Here is a 16838-nt window from a genome sequence, read left to right as displayed (position 1 = left end):
GTAGGCAGCTCACTAGGTGTTGAGACATGAACAGCATAATATGGGCACATGGACCCTTGTTTTGGAGAGCAGCACAACAGCTGCACAAAAACCCTCCGCCATGATGCTGCGCTGCTTCCCGTAGCTGCACAGCCGACACGACCAAATGAATTAACGCCGAAGTGAGACACAGCTGACTTCAGGAGTTGTTATGCTATTTAAGGTAATTCTGAAATATTTTTTCTAAAGGTTTGGAGTTGATATGAGTCCTCGTTTGTGTTTGTTTTCAAGTTAGCTGTAGCTACACTAGTTAGCCTCTTTTTGTTAATAAGCAGCGAATATTATATGAAATTGGTATTAGTTTTAAAACATGGGCACAGTGTTTTCTACATCGATTTATTTAACACATATTCACGGGTTAATTGAGATGTCAATCTTTTAGACTGCAGCACCTTCAGTAGCCTGTGGCTAAAGCTGATAACTTAGCAGGTTAGCTGTTCGAAAATATTAGCTTTTCAGTAAACAGATGCATTAGATGATTATTACTTCAAAAAGTTTATGATTAACACGGTATTTCATGTTATGCCACCTTGTGGAGGCCGCGTTTTATAATATTGACGAGTTTAATTAGGTCATTAGCATAGCAGAGAGCTAGTTGTTTATTAGCTTGCGTGCTTATTTGCACTTCTACTTTCAGTTTGTTTTGACATGTACAAATCGTATAAATATGCTGATTAAATATTATTATACATGTTTGTAGTCCAATTAGCGTTGCAGTGTGTGTGTAACAGGTGTGTTTTGGTCTTGTAAGGAGCTAGTAGTTATTAAGTTACGTTTGTTTTGACAGTTCCAGTTTGCGAGGTTATTTAGCTGACTGTTTGTTTTGACTTTTATGTTACTTATATGCTTGTACATACAGTAACACATTTGGGAAAGCATTTTTACATTTTAAACGTTTAAATGGTAATGTATCAGAGTTCTCACTAAAATATTTACCTGCAAAAACTTTTCAACATTATGATAATAATAAGAAATGCTTTTCAATTAGCATATTAGAATGATTCATAGATTTATAGTACTTATTTTGCTGGCAAATCAGCAGCAACAATTACAACACAATATCCAGCAGACACTATATAGGCCTTGTATTCGCCTGTGCACATTATACATGCTACACTTCTCAGAAAACTAACAGAGGTAAATTATGTTCTTGTTTGGTCTGTAAACAGGCTGAATCATGTCATGCAAATATTTTTGTCTTGTTTTATAAATCTGATTATGTGTTTGTCCCTCACAGTGGTCTAGGGATGCCCAAAGAGAAATATGACCCGCCTGATTCCAGGCGGATGTACACTATCATGTCCAGTGAGGAGGCAAACAGTGGGAAAAAATCCATCTGGGATGGGCTTGAAATAATTGGTATGTCTCAGTAAACCCTCTGATGAATATCTAAACTTTAAGATCACTTCTGCAATGAAAGTGAAACATATTAAAGAAACATTTATTTTGTTTATGTCCCAGGTAATGTTCGGAGTCTCAGCTCGGGCCTTTGGTCGCTCACGCACCTCACTGCTCTGCACCTCAGTGACAACTCTCTGTCACGCATCCCACCTGAAATTGCCAAGCTGCACAACCTTGTGTTCTTGGACCTGTCGTCCAATAAGATCAGGAGCCTGCCAGCAGAGCTTGGCAACATGGTGTCTCTCAGGTGAGCTACTTGGAGCAAAAGCCATATTATTCTTTCCATGGATCATTGGTTCCATTTAATGTGTTTGCAGTACAGGAGGGAAAAGATGGGAAAAGGTCCTTAACGTTGTTATTAGCGCACTTGATGAAACTAGATCACTCCCGTCAGGCTTACCACGGTTGTGGAAAGTCAGGGAATTTTAAAGTTTTTGAACAGTAAGATTTTTTTTTTTTTAATGTTTTTTACAGAAGTCTCTTCTGCCCACCAAGCCTGCATTTATTTGATCCAAGGTACAGCAAAAACAGTGCAGTTCTGAAATATTTGTACTATTTAAAATAACTGCATTCTATTTGAATATATTTTAAAATGCAGTTAATTCCTGTGATTTCAAAGCTGAATTTTTAGCATTGTTACCCCTTCAGTCTTCAGTGTCACATGATTCTTCAGAAATCATTCTTATATTCTGATTTGCTGCTCGAAAACATTTATTATTATTATGTTGGAGTCAGCTGAGTAGAGTTTTTTCAGGTTTCTGAGTAGAAAGTTTAGAAGAACAGCATTTATCTGAAATAAATGTCTTTATCATCACGTTTGATCAATTTTAAAGCATCCTTGCTAAATAAAAAAAAAAATAATCATGAAAGGATCATGAACAAAAATGTACTTAACTGTTTTAAATATTGATGATGATAAAAATAACAAAAATATTTACTGAACAGCAAATCAGCATATTAGAATGATTTCTGATCCTGTGACACTGAAGACTGAAGTAATGATGCTGAAAATTCAGCTTTAATCACAGCAATAAATGTTAAAATATATTCAAATAGAAAACAGTTATTTTAAATAGTTAATATTTCAGAATTTTACTGTTTTTGCTGTACTTTGGATCAAATAAATGCAGGCTTGAGCAAAAGAGAATTCTATTAAAAAAAAAACATAAAAAATCTTACTGTTCACAAACTTTTGACTCATAGTGTATTTGTGATGTTTATTTATTTTTTTTTATCTTTATTTTTCCCTTCTATTATTGTCTTACTATATTCTGTAGTCTGTAGTAAAAAAGTGCTTTTTAAATATATTTCAGTTTTACTTTAACTACATTAGTTAATATGAACAGTACTTTTACAACATTTATTGATTTTTAGTTCATTTCAAACATTTTTTAACATGTTTTTAAAATCAGAAGTGTTGTTAAATGTATCCAATGTATTGAAGTTTTATTGTTTTTTTTTTTTTTTTGTTTTTTCCTTTCTTGTTTCTTTTTTTAGTTTAGCATCAAGTACTCTGCTGACTGGTGTGTTGTTAGTTAACATTTGTTTCATGGTTTCCAACAGGGAACTGCTTTTAAATAACAACCAGTTGCGGGTTCTGCCATTCGAATTGGGGAAATTGTTTCAGTTACAAACACTGGGGTTGAAAGGTGAGTCATCATTTGTTTTGGTAATTGAGCTCCTCACTGGGTAGAGAATGTTTTCTACTGACTTTTTTGGTGTGTCTCCACAGGCAATCCACTCACTCAAGAAATTATGAGCCTCTACCAGGAGCCAGATGGTACCCGGCGACTGCTGAACTACCTTTTGGACAATCTTGCTGGTGCTATCAAGCGCAGTAAGTGTCATTGGCCAAGTAACTGTTTAGGACTTGTCCATGTCTGTTTTTTGCTGTAGTATCATGGACTGTTGTCCAAGGTTATTAATAGTGCTGAGCGATCTATCAAAAATTCACAGTATATGGAAGATTTTTTTTGTTGTTGTTGTTGTTGATTTAATGCAAAATTTAAAGTACTGTCATTTGATGATTATGTGTAAAAAAATGTTGGCCTTTGTTACAATTATTATTATTATTTTTTTATTATTATTATTATTATTATTATTATTATTATTTATTTATTTTTTTTTATTTAAGTTTTGTTAATATGCATCTTATGCTCACCAAGACTGCATTTATTGTTATTATTTATTGGTAAAAAAACATAAATATTGTAAAATATTATTTCAATTTAAAACAAATGTTTTCTATTTTAATACCTTTTAAAATGTAGTTTATTTCTGTGATGGAAAGCTGACTTTTCAGCAGTCATTACCACCGTCTTTAGTGCCACATGATCCTTCAGAAATCATTTGTTTTTATAGTAGTAATTATTATATACCATATTATATAATCATTACACTTTATTATAATTATCAATGTTGAAAACAGGATTATTTCATGACTAAGAAGTTCAAAAGAACAGCATTTATTTGGCATTTTTTTGTAACATTATAAATGTTATTACTGTCATGTTTGATCAAATGAATGCCTGCGTGCTGAATAATAGTATTAATTTTAATAATAGTATTATTTTAAATAGTATTATTTTATTTTTTTAGAATCTGGGTGTGACTTTTTTTTTTTCTTCCTATAAAATGTTTTAGCTTTGCACAGCAGTATTTTGTTTTTAGCCTGTTTAGATTCACAATCAATTCTAAATTCACGCTTATTTCAACCTTCTTTTTAAATATCTATTAAGAAATGCACAGCTGATTCAAATTATCCTGAAATACATATGCTTTGCCTTGTCAGTCCCAACAGAGCCACCTCCGTCCAGGTCCTGGATTGTGCTGCAGGAGCCTGAAAGGACAAGACCAACAGGTGGATGTTCTTTAAAAATAGTGGAACGTAATTCAAAATCTTAGGATACTTTGCCTGATCCTTCTTTATCTTCTTTGCATCACCAGCCCTGTTAACTGTAATGTGCTACAACGTGCTGTGTGATAAGTATGCCACACGCCAGCTCTACGGCTACTGCCCATCCTGGGCCCTTAACTGGAGCTACAGGAAAAAGTCCATTATGCAGGAGATCCTCAGCTGCAATGCAGATATTATTAGCTTACAGGTAAAAAAAACTTACCTTAACCTTAAATTACTAATGCAGTCCTAATTTGCTTTTGTGTTTGCTTTTTAGTTTTACAGCAAAATGTGCAATATCTCAGATCACTCAAAAATGATAACTGTAATATGTTATATATATATATAATTTTTTTATTTTTTTTTTCTAATTGTGTTTCACATTGTAAGCCACTGATAACCTTTTGGTGTGTTTGAGTATGCGTGTCGTATTAGATTAAGTGCTTTCCTTGTGTTTTGTTTATTTAAAGGTCACTTTTTTTTTTTTTTTTTTTTTTTTTTTTTTAAGTTTAGTGATGCACAACAGGTAGCTCTGAATAGTCAATGCATGTATACCCCTACAGCTCTGTTTGTCAGATTTATTTAGTGTGCTGTGTCATGTGCAGGAAGTGGAGACAGAGCAGTATTACAACTACTTCCTTGTGGAGCTGAGTAAACAGGGATACGATGGATTCTTCAGCCCAAAATCCCGGGCCAGAACCATGTCTGAATCAGACAGGAAACATGTGGATGGATGTGCAATATTCTACAAGACTGAAAAGTGAGTACAATCACACATTAATAGGTTGAGAAGTGTGGTGTCAGACTCTGTCTGAGAGGTTTATTTTAGTGTTGTTTTGAATGAACACATGGAACCAGATTTTTTTTTGCTGTTAGGTTCAGCATGGTGCAGAAACACACAGTAGAGTTTAACCAGCTGGCTATGGCCAATTCAGAGGGTTCAGAAGTGATGCTGAATCGGGTCATGACCAAGGACAACATTGGGGTGGCTGTGTTGCTGGAGCTAAAGAATGAGTTAATGGAGTTGTCATGTGAGTATCTGCACAATTACATATATATATATATATTTTTTTTTTTTTTTTTTCCCCCATTGTGACATTACTTTTGTGAGAGTTAAGCATCCTCTTGCTCTTAGTCACTTTACCATAATGCAAAAAGAAATCTTATATTAATGGATTTTTAAAACATTGCCATTAATTTGTACTGCAATATAGTAAAAAAGGTTATACGATAATTTACAGTTGTGTTTGGGGTCAGTATGATGTTTTTGTTTTTTAATTAATAAATTAACTACTTGAATAAACTAATACTTTTAATTAGCAAGGGCACATTCAATTGATAAAATGTGACATTAAAAATGTTTACTTCGAAAAAAAAAAAAAAAAAATTAAATATTAAAAAAATAATCCTCTTTCCAAAATCAGCTTTGCAATCACAGGGAAAAAAATTACATAAAAATAAATGTAATATTTCACAATATTACTGTTTGGTAAAGGTTATACAGTCTTGGTGAGTATAAGAGATTTTTAAAAACATAGTTCTGTTAATTTAGTGAAATTTACTGCAGTATTTCTAAAGTATTTCTGCATTACTGCATGTCTGTGTGTATCACAAATATAATGCTACAAGACAAAAATGACAAAAGGCAATCTAATTTCTGCGTAAGATGTGTAATTTATTGTAATATTCATAGTTTATACTGTATTTCACTACCCTAAGTGAAGGCTGCATTATGCTCGTCTAGTCAGGTTTTAATTGAAAATGTCTTTATAAAACAGTTTTTTTTACCTATCTGCCTACAGCAGGTAAGTCTATCCATGGTATGGAGAAACAGCTCCTACTAGTGGCTAATGCTCACATGCACTGGGACCCAGAATATTCTGACGTGAAGCTGGTGCAGACCATGATGTTCCTGTCAGAGGTGAAGAATATCATAGACAAAGCCTCCCGCAGTCTGAAGCTTTCCTCTGTGTCTGGAGAAACCAACAGCATCCCTTTAGTGCTTTGTGCCGACCTCAACTCACTTCCTGACTCGGGTAAGCCTTCTTAAAGCTACAGACATACAACATGTTTTCTGTTTTGTGTTGATACGGGTGTTTTTTGAGTCTTGAAACAGATGATTGACTGTTGTGAGTAACAGAAAGAACTACTTTCTTGCACATTGTGACATGCTCTTGGTTACCTCAGCAAAGTGTAGTCATGAAATTCAGTCATAAAAATGGAATTTACAGTGTAATGCTGAATGTGGCAAATTTTTAGATGAATTAAACGTAGGGCTGTAGAGTTAAGCAAATTTAAATAAGTTTTTTTTTTTTTTTAAATGTTTTATGAATTTGATTCATTGGTATGCTGACCAGAAAAAAATTGTTTTAAATTTTAATAAATTGTTTTAGAAATTGTGTAAATTTATTAGACATACTTCTTGATTACTAAAGTTTAATTTAATAATTTAAACAGAATTCAGAAAAAATAAAATGGAAAAAAATAAAACAGACTTCATTGGGCCCTAATCAGCAGCAGAAAATTACTTCTAGAGACAGGATTTTTGTAAAATTTGCTTTTTTTTTTTTTTTTTTTTTTTTTTTTTTTTTGATCAAGCACTGATGAAACAAAATAAGGCCAACTACATTTATTAAAGGATTAGTTTTAAAGTAATTCAGGTTGATTTTTGATTTATTGTTGTCTTTGAATCATCTTTTCAATAGTATCCTCTCAGCTGCAGTAGATACAGGTATATGGGTCAGATGTGTTTAATGTTTTAAATCTGACTGTAGGTGTAGTGGAGTACCTGAGCACAGGTGGGGTGGACTGCACACACAAAGACTTCAAGGAGCTGCTCTACAGTGACAGCCTAACCAACTTCAACTGCAATGGCAAAAACGGCACATCTAATGGGAGGATCACACATGGTTTCAGGCTGAAGAGTGCCTACGAGAATGTGCTCATGCCTTACACCAATTACACTTTTGACTTCAAGGTACATACATGGAGCTCAAAGTGACAGCAATTGTTTACAGTTTACAAGTAGCCATGTCAAATACTTTTAATAATCTACATTGTCAATGTCATTGCCTATTTTTGTTCCTAAATCTCTAAGTCTGCTATTGCACTTATACACTCTAAAAATGCTGGGTTAAAAACAACCCAACTTAGGTTATTAGTCAACCTAGTGCTAGGTAAATATTAGACAGAACACATGCTGGGTTATTTTGACTGAGCTGGTTGGGTTAAATGTTTTTACCCAACATGCTGGGTTGTTTTATTTAGGTCAGCTATTGTTTAAAAAATTATTATATTGCTGGCTTAAAATGGGCTGGAAATTAAAAATCACACAGAATTATAGAGGCAACTGTTTCGTTGGAGACAGGCTCAACCCAGTATTTAATAACTCATCAAAAATGACCCAGCAGGCTAAACCCAGCATTTGGGTTAAACAAAATAACCCAACTTATTTAAAGAGCAGAAAAACTACCAGGCACCTGGGTAAAAATATTAAAAACAACCCAAGTAAAGGACCCAGCAGGCTAAACCCAGCATTTGGGTTAAAAAAAAACAACAACAACAAAGCATTTTTTAGAGTGCAGAAAAACTACCCGGCACTTGGGTAAGAATATTTAAAAACAACACAATTAAAGGAACCAGCAGGCTAAACCCAGCATTTGGGTTAAAAAAAATAACCCAGCATTCTTTAGAATGCAGAAAAACTACCCAGCACCTGGGTAAAAATATTAATAACAACCCAATTTAAGGACCCAGCAGGGTGAACCCAACATTTGGATAAAAAATAAGCCAGCATTTTTTAGTGAAGTTATGACACAAAAATGACATTGCAAACATGTCACATTGTACTATTTCTTGGTCTGATGTCTACCGTAACCATAGCAAAAAGAATAAAAAAAGCTCTTGTTGTGTGATTCCCCGATGTATGCTCTTAACTCCCTTTTTTTTTTTTTTTAAACCCAATTTAGGGTGTCATTGACTACATCTTCTACTCCAGACCACAACTGAACGTGCTGGGCGTCCTCGGGCCTTTGGATACAAACTGGCTCCTGGAGAACAATATCAGTGGTTGCCCACACCCTCACATCCCCTCAGATCACTTCTCCCTGTTTGCACAACTGGAGTTGGTCCTGCCTTATCCTCCCCTTCTCAATGGAGTCCACTTAGCTGGACACAGGTAGTGAGCCCTCCTGGCCACTGGTGGCGCTGCAGAGTCAGTTCGTATAAATTTTTCTGAAAACGATAAAACCTCTAAGCAATTTAATATATGTATTGCTTAATATATATATAATCATTTTTTTCCCTTCTATCTTTATTAATTTTTAGGGTCCAACATGTTCCTTTTTGTCAGGGAGTTTTTTTCTATTTGTTATGCTGTAGATTTTATTTTTGTTGAATCATTCCCTGCCATAGGCTGATGTATTATCATACTTTTTTTTTTTTTTTTTTTTTTTTTTTTTTTTTTTTTTTTTTGTTGGGCATAGCTTGTGTGCATGAAGAGTCCAAACTGTAAGAGGAGGGCAACTCACTTGGTCACGCACTCAAAGAAATGACAGACAGTTTTAATTCTTTATAGTCAGACCTTAATACTAAAAACCAGCCATTGCTGCAAATTCTGATCCAGCAAATAAGCATCAATTTGAACATGTTCACTCGGACTTGTACATGAATTTAATTTCACACACACTTACATAACTCAACTTTGGATGTGTGACCAAAGTGTTTTACACGCCAAACGTATTACGTAAAATCAGTCTCCGAGAGCTTTTCCACTTGTGCGGTGCTGAAACTCGCTTTACATCGGTGCTTCATCTCCTGATGTTTTAATTCTCCCATCAATGGTGCAATATTCAGAACGTTTCAAACGTTCTAAGCGAGGGCACTGTTACAGAATGTTTTTAAACGAGCTTCGACAAACATTAAAAAAAGCACTTATTTGTCTCCTCCCTCAGGTGGGAGTTGGAAATGTGCGAGCTTAATCGTGCTAAATGTAAACCAAATTATTTTAAATGTCTCGATTCAGCGGCACTGCTTTTTGCACACTATTGTTTTAACCCGCTCTATGGCAGGCTCTCTTTGTTTCTTTGTACGACAGGCTATGTGAATAATTTAAACTGCGCTTGATCTCACTGTGGTTCTAAACGGGAGGTTTTTATTAGAAAGGGAGGTTTTATATGAGAAGACTAACCAGGGAGTCTTTTAACCAGCGATTTCTCACTGTATCGGATTGAAAAGGATTTCCCATACCTTTTCATCCTCTCATTACACACGTACACACATCCTGGAAAGATCTGTAGCACTGTTCTTAAGGCTAGTAATGTTCTGACCACCTTCTATATTGTATCCTCCCAGGTCTTTGTATAAAATGTAATCAAATATCTGTAAATTGACAGATTTAGGCTTGACCTGATTGTATATGAGCCACATGCAAGAATACCTTTTTTAAAAAAATGTTTTCTTTTTGTACTAAGAATAAATTATGATCCAAATTCAGAAAATTTAAGATTGTATCGTAAGCTACATTTTTATCAAAACTAATCAAATCTTACCAGCTTGTATAAAAGACAAAGAGGTTGTTCCTGGTTCTCGCTGCCATACTTTTGCACTCATCGCTCATTTTGCACTCTTTTTTTACTATAGTAATTTATTTCTTTTGTAAATTTCAGAATACGTGCTTTTCTTGTCCATCCAATCATTCATCTCAAGCTATTTTCCAGCGCGTCTCGCTGTCGTATACGTAAAGGGAGGGGAATCGCGAAGCTCCGTAACATGCCATCTGTCTATATGAAGTCAAATCATTAACACTCCTGCCATTCCTATATATTGTGGAGAGAAAAAAAGATGGAAATTCAGTAGTTTCTTATTAGATTGCATTGTGCATCTTCATCTTTAAGCTCGAAGAGTCTTAAGAAATCAGGTATTAAGAATGTTCTCTGCATTTTATTCCAAATTTTTAAACATTTATAATTTTTGCACTACAACACCAAACAGTCCAGACTGTGTACAATCCGATATACTTTAATTTTTGATATTCATATTATATGGCCATAATCTTCCATGTGTAGTGCCAGTTTGATGTGTTCTTCTGAAGCCAATTGTAAATTGATCTCCATAACCTTTAGTTCAGAGCCTTTGGACCAAATTACATCTCTGAGGCTTGTAAATGATGTCTGGCAGTGGTCTGTTAGTAGTTAGGTGTTTAGCACTTAATGCATTTTGGTTGAGTAAACTGATGTCAGCATGACCATCACACGTTCGACATGTCACAAATCGGTTTCTATCAACTATGCAGCAGTATCGCTTTTATGTCTTGCTTTGTTTTTAGCAGTAAGAACCAGAGCAGTCTTTTGTTATTCGGGGCCTCTTCACTATTTTCTTCTGCGTTTTCTTTTGTCTTAAGTGACTATGAATTGTTAATGGTATTCTAGTTGAAATGAGATTAGTTTTTGTAAAGTGTGAATAAAATGTGTATTGGATATTTCCTTTCTACAAAACAAACAAACTGTGTTTTGTGTGTGTGTATATAATGAATTCTCCAGCATTATTGGTGATTCTGTTTTTGGGTTAACGATCCGTTTCACAATTATTTGTCCTATAACATATTTGCTTCTCTGACTGAATGGTAGAAAGATGTGAAGTTGGTGGCCACAGACTGATAATGTTAAAGCGTTCCTTTTGTTAGTAGACTAGTTTGTGATGTTTCATGTCGTGATGGAGAGCTGTTTGATACCAGGTGTTGGAGATGGTGGTGTCTTGCTTAAATTGAGCCGTATGGTGAAGTATATGACTTGATACCAGTGCTCAGTGATAAGTGCTCGAAAAAGAAATATTGGAAATGGAAACTAAATTCAGAGACCTTTGTATTTAAAGGAGAAGTCCACTTCCAGAACAATAATTTACGAATAATGTACTCACCCCTTGTCATCCAAGATGTTTGTGACTTTCTTTCTTTCTTCAATTGTAAATAAATAGTTTTTTGAGTTAACATTTCAGGATTTTTCTTCATATAATGGAATGCTATGGTCCCCCGAGTTCGAACTTCCAAAATGCAGTTTAAATGCGTCTTCAAACGATCCCAAATGCAGTTGTAAACTAATCCCAGCCGAGGAAGAAGGGTCTTATACAGCGAAACGATCAGTTATTTTCATTAAACAAAATAAAATTTAAATAATTTTTAATCTCAAATGCTCGTCTTGTCTTTCTCTCCCTGAACTCTGTGTATTCTGGCTCAAGACAGTTAGGGTATGTCGAAAAACTCCAATCGCATTTTCTCCCTCAACTTTCAAAATCATTTCAAAATCATCCTACATTGCTGCAGAAGTACCGACCCAGTCTTGGGTCGTGACCATGCAAAGAAGGTCAAACACCCTTAACAAAAAAGGCAAAAGGTAAAATATAGAACGAAAGTTGAGGGAGAAGATGAAATGGGAGTTTTTCGACATACCCTAACTGTCATGAACCGGAAAAAGAGTTCAGGCAGAGTAAGACAAGATGAGCATTTGACATTAAAAGTATATAAATTGTATTATTTGTATGGTAATAACCAATCGTTTCGCTAGATAAGACCCTTCTTCCTCAGCTGGGATCGTTTGCAACCGCATTTAAACTGCATTTTGGAAGTTCAAACTCGGGGCACCATTGAAGTCCACTATATGGAGGAAAATGCTGAAATGTTTTCCTCCAAAAACAATTTCTTCACGACTGAAGAAAGAAATGACATGAACATCTTGGATGACAAGGGGGTACATTATCTGTATTTTTTATTTTTTATTTTTTTTCTTCTAGAAGTGAACTTATCTTTAAACTGTTTCAAATTCATCCTTCCCAAACATTAAATGAAGAAATCCTATTTTTTTTTTTTTTTTTTTTTTGGTACTACACATTGAACATTCATGCTTAAACTATTGAGAAACTGCAATTAATGGATCAAGTGTTTCTGTCCTTCCATCTTTTATTATTTTTTATTACCTCTTGCTTTCTTTCTGCTTTACCCTTTATATTCTAAACTTTTCCAGCCTTTGTTTTTTAATACTGAATACCTGCTGCAATAAAATTGATAGATTAGCTGGACCTTTTTGATTTTTACCTCAGAACACTTATGTTTCGTAGAGGCCAATGACCTTTTGTAGTAGTTTCTCTGTGACTAACACTGTACATACTGTCATGAGCCATCATGTAGTACATGGGATCAACTCTTGTTTACCATTCAAGATAAAGCCAGCAGAGATATACATCCATAATTTAAAAAAAGAAAAGAAAAAGGTTTTTGCGATATTCAATGAATGTTCTAATAAAATCCAAAAAAGGCAGCTCTTAAAAAAAACAAATCTCTGGAAAAGAATGGTAAACAACTATTTTCTGTCTGTTCTCTGTATTCTTAGTTCTAGAGATCTGTACATAGAGGTTCCTTTACACTAATGTATTTTCCTATCTATGGTTGATAATAAATTCTTTCTGCTTCATGACCTGTTGTACGTTCTTTTAATCTGCAGGAAAGTCTTTGTGGAATTACAAAATGCAGTATGCTACTTATAGGTCAGGCTGCTTTCATATACTTAAAGGTTTAATAGTGTTTTGCAGCACTTTCATATGTGTTCTTCTTATGAGGTTTAATGAGATGTTATCCACAAGGTGGTGCCATGTGAACAGAAGGACCTCAGCAGGCCTCTACCACACATTCAAGAGTTACAAATATGAGCTGAGAACACAAAACGGACCACTAAATGGCTCTAAGCAGCACTCATGCTTGAATGTAGTCAATGTTCCATCATGTCGTATACATTTCTTTTAGTCAAATGAGAATTTTTTTTTTTATGGCTGTTTTAGTTAAAATGTGCAAAATAACGTTGGACTGTAAAAGACTAAATGAAATGTGTGTAAATGCGTATATACAGTTGTGCTCATACGTTTACATACGACTTTCAGAATATGCAACATTTAGCAAAATGCGAGGGATCATGAAAATTGCATATTATTTTGTATTTATTACTGTGCTGTACAAGCTATTTGAAATTTGAAATATGTGAAATACAAAATAACATGCAACTTTCATGATCACTGGTGTTTTGTTAAAATGATTAACATTTTGCATATTCTGCAAGTGGTATGAAAACTCACAAGCATAACTGTATATAACAATTTATTAATTTACACATTACTGAACATTTTTAGCATAGACAAAACACAGCATTCCTTGTGAAAACCAGGCTCCTGAAAAAAAGCTTATGAGCATATTAAAGCAGCACCTATTTAGTGAAAGTACTGTGTGAATTACTTTGAGGCTTTACATTTTTTTCTGTTTTAGAGATTGTTTACGTTACTGCAGTTGCATTACATGAATTGTGATGATATAAAAATGCAATTCAGAGAAAAAAAGTCACAATTGTGAGATATAAACTTGTAATTCTGAGGAAAAGCATGAGGAAAAGCAAGGAAAAAGGCAGAATTGTAAGATATAAACTTGCAATTCTGAGAAAAAGTCACAATTGCAAGGAAAAAAGTCAGAATTGTGAGATATAAACTTGCAATTCAGAGAAAAGTCAATTGTGATCAAGTTTGAATTGTTAGATATAAACGCAATTCTGAGAAATAAGTGACAATTGCAAGAAAAAGGTCAGAATTGTAAGATATAAACTTGCAATTCTGAGAAAAAGTCACAATTGCAAGGAAAAAAGTCAGAATTGTGAGATATAAATTCGCAATTCCAAGAGAAGTCAATTGTGATCAAGTTTGAATTGTGAGATATAAACATGCAATTCTGAGAAAAAAGTCACAATTGCAAGAAAACAATCAAAATTTAGAGATATAAACCTGCAATTCTGAGGAAAAAACGTGACAGTTGCAAGGAAAAAAGACAGATGCAAAACCAGCTAAATCCATCTGACGTCTTTCTTTTAAAAATGCATTTTTATCAGGCTCAAATGTATAGGTTTCTATGTAAGTACCGGTACTTCTGATTGGGCTGAGGCTGGTATTTTAGCGAGTTTGAAGAAAAAGTATTTGATGGACGTGTAATATGTGTCGAGAGCATTCACTCAGTATCATCTCATTTTTGACTGAAATGGCTTTTAGCTGGTTTTGCATCTGAACAAAAAAAATTGACTCTTCATATATAAACTTGCAATTCCGAGAAAACTTAATTGTGATAAATTTTGAATTGTGAGATGTAAACTTGCAATACTGAGAAAAAAGTGAGAATTGCAAGCAAAAAGTCAAAATTTAGAGATATAAACTTGCAATTCTAAGGGGTAAAAAATGACTGTTGTAAGATATAAACTTGCAATTCTGAGGAAAACCATGACAACTGCAAGAAAAAAGTCAGAATTGTAAGATATACACTTGCAGTTCTGAGAAAAAAGTCATAAATGTGTGATATAAACAATTCTGAGAAAAAAAGTCATAATTGTAAGATATAAACATGCAATTATATATATAAAAAAAAATGCATGAGGAAAAAAGTCACAATTGAGAGAAAAGTCAATTGTGAGATAAAACCTCACAATTCTGAGGAAAAAAGGTCATAATTGCAAGATATAAACTCATTCTGAAGAAAAAAAGAGACAATTGCAAGAAAAAAGTCAATTGTGAGATATAAAGGCAATTCTGAGAGAAGTCACAATTGAAAGGAAAAGAAGGGTGCTCTGCATTTAACCCATCCAAGTGCACACACACACACACACACACCGTGAACACACACAGTGGGCAGAAACTCGAAATTCTGAGGTTAAAAAGTCACAATTGCAAGATAGAAACTCACAATCGTGAGATATAAACACGCACTTCTGAAAGTCATAATTGCAAGAAAAAGTCTGATTGTGAGATATAAACTTGTAATTCTGAGGAAAAAATCACAATTGTGAGATATAAATGCAATTCTGAGGAAAAAGTCACAATTGTGAAATATAAACAATTTGGAGGAAAAAAGTCACAATTACGAGATTCTGAAGGAAAGTCAGCGAGAAAAGTCAGAATTGTGAGATAAAAAGTCACAATTACCTTTTTTTTTTTTAATTCAGTGGTGGAAACGGGCTTCCATAGTGCACACATGCATATATCTAAAATATATATAAATAAAAAATGAATAAAGTGAAAAAAGTGTGTTTGTATTGTAAATATAGTTTACACTGTGGCAAGTGTGTGCATATGTTCCTATGCCTACATTTTTTTTTTCTTAGAAGTTGGTTTCTTTGTCAGTATCTAAAAGAGCATTTTGTCTTGTTTTAAATCATTATGAGATGTTGTTTGCGTGTTGATACATTTAAAATTTTTCTTGGTCTTGGATGTTTTTGTCAGGAATTAAGTTGTGAAGATTTACACCGGCCTAGAGCGGCAGTGATTTTAGCAATCTTTTCAGACACTTTTTTTATTACTCATCCGTGGAGGTTTCACAGCATCCAAAATGAACTGTGGCATATCTTTTTCCGAGCAGCTTTCAGCGCTATTCTTCTCTCGCTTTGGCAGTGATATGTCTGCACAAAAAAAGAAGTCGCTCGCTTTACCTGCTTAAAACCAGTGCATTAAATTAGTTAAATCACAAAATCAAATGCACTGATCTGACCCACAGCATCTAGTGCCTGAGGAGCATAAAATAACCCTGAATTACACACAATTAAATTGCCCTGACAGCAGTTTAATAATCATGAAGGTTAAAAAGAAAATCAGACATCATATCTAGCAAAGTATATGATGAGCACTAAGTTCTCATGGGAAATCACTTAAAATTGACTGCAATTAAACTCTGCAAATGAAGCTCAGTGCTGTTGTAATTTTCATGATTGTTGGAGCCAAGCTAAATCCACTCTCTTTATTAATGGTCAAGTAAAGGCACGTGATAGTTGATGCTTTCATTTCGTCTTTCCCAGTTTTTTTCATCTCACAGCAGTAGGCCTGTATAGATGGCTGGAGAGTCCAGTGTTTGGGCCTGCTGGTTATTGCACTGACGTGGCAGAGTTCAAAATCTTGCTAAGTGTTAGCAGATGTGTCACGCTCGTTAGCATCCTTTCTCTTTCCTCGGATTACGACAACGCCGTTGCACCTGACCACAGTTCACTCAAAGGCCTGTGGAAAACATGACTGACTCGCTTTGTGTGATTTACTGGTCTCAAAGAGCTGCTGCAGACATAAAGCAAACAGCAAACAAGGCCAGGAGCAATGAGAAGCCAAAACTAACTTAGCTTTGATGTGTCTTAGAAACTACTGGCTATTTCACACTACTGTTCAAACTTTATATTGAGTATTTTTTTTTTAAAGAAATTAATAATACTTTTAGTCAGCAAGGATGCATTACAATGAACAATAATGACAGTAAAGACATTCATAATGAGGAGTATTTTTTTTTAAATGTCTAAAAATCCTTGTCTCTTGTTTAAGAAATCAGAATATTAGAATAATTTCTGAATCATGTGAATGATGCTGAAAATTCAGCTTTGCCATATTTTAAAATATATTAAAATAGAAAAACATTATTTTAAATGGTAATATTTCACAATATTACTGTTTTTAC

General features: G+C 34.2%; 1 protein-coding gene across 2 annotated transcripts; it reads left to right on the top strand.

Moving 5' to 3' along the window:
• The first annotated feature begins 26 nt into the window (after nt 1–26).
• On the top strand, nt 27–12801 carry cnot6b (CCR4-NOT transcription complex, subunit 6b). Of its 2 annotated transcripts, none has more exons than XM_051128282.1 (12): nt 27–202; nt 1277–1398; nt 1501–1687; nt 3004–3089; nt 3173–3277; nt 4232–4300; nt 4387–4544; nt 4942–5096; nt 5213–5367; nt 6142–6372; nt 7111–7313; nt 8305–12801. In XM_051128282.1, exons 2-12 carry the CDS (start codon nt 1287–1289, stop codon nt 8515–8517), a joined length of 1674 nt encoding a protein of 557 aa, XP_050984239.1. In that variant the 5' UTR covers nt 27–202; nt 1277–1286; the 3' UTR covers nt 8518–12801. The 2 variants fall into 2 exon arrangements, with proteins under 2 accessions (XP_050984239.1, XP_050984238.1); XM_051128281.1 differs by having other exon boundaries at nt 30–202; nt 6139–6372.
• Nucleotides 12802–16838: the final 4037 nt, after the last annotated feature.

This window comes from Labeo rohita, chromosome 14 (genome assembly GCF_022985175.1).
Source record: "Labeo rohita strain BAU-BD-2019 chromosome 14, IGBB_LRoh.1.0, whole genome shotgun sequence".
NCBI classification, from domain to species: Eukaryota; Metazoa; Chordata; class Actinopteri; order Cypriniformes; family Cyprinidae; genus Labeo; species Labeo rohita.
This window is presented reverse-complemented; position numbering and strand designations above follow the sequence as displayed.

What these genes read in the sequence shown, in the direction of transcription:
- cnot6b (XM_051128281.1), top strand. Translation starts at nt 1,287, where the DNA reads ATGCCCAAAGAGAAATATGACCCGCCTGATTCCAGGCGGATGTACACT. An exon ending in TGCTGGTGCTATCAAGCGCA is followed by an intron (nt 3,278 to 4,231) that starts GTAAGTGTCATT and finishes TTGCCTTGTCAG; the next exon opens with TCCCAACAGAGCCACCTCCG. An exon ending in TGAAAGGACAAGACCAACAG is followed by an intron (nt 4,301 to 4,386) that starts GTGGATGTTCTT and finishes TTGCATCACCAG; the next exon opens with CCCTGTTAACTGTAATGTGC.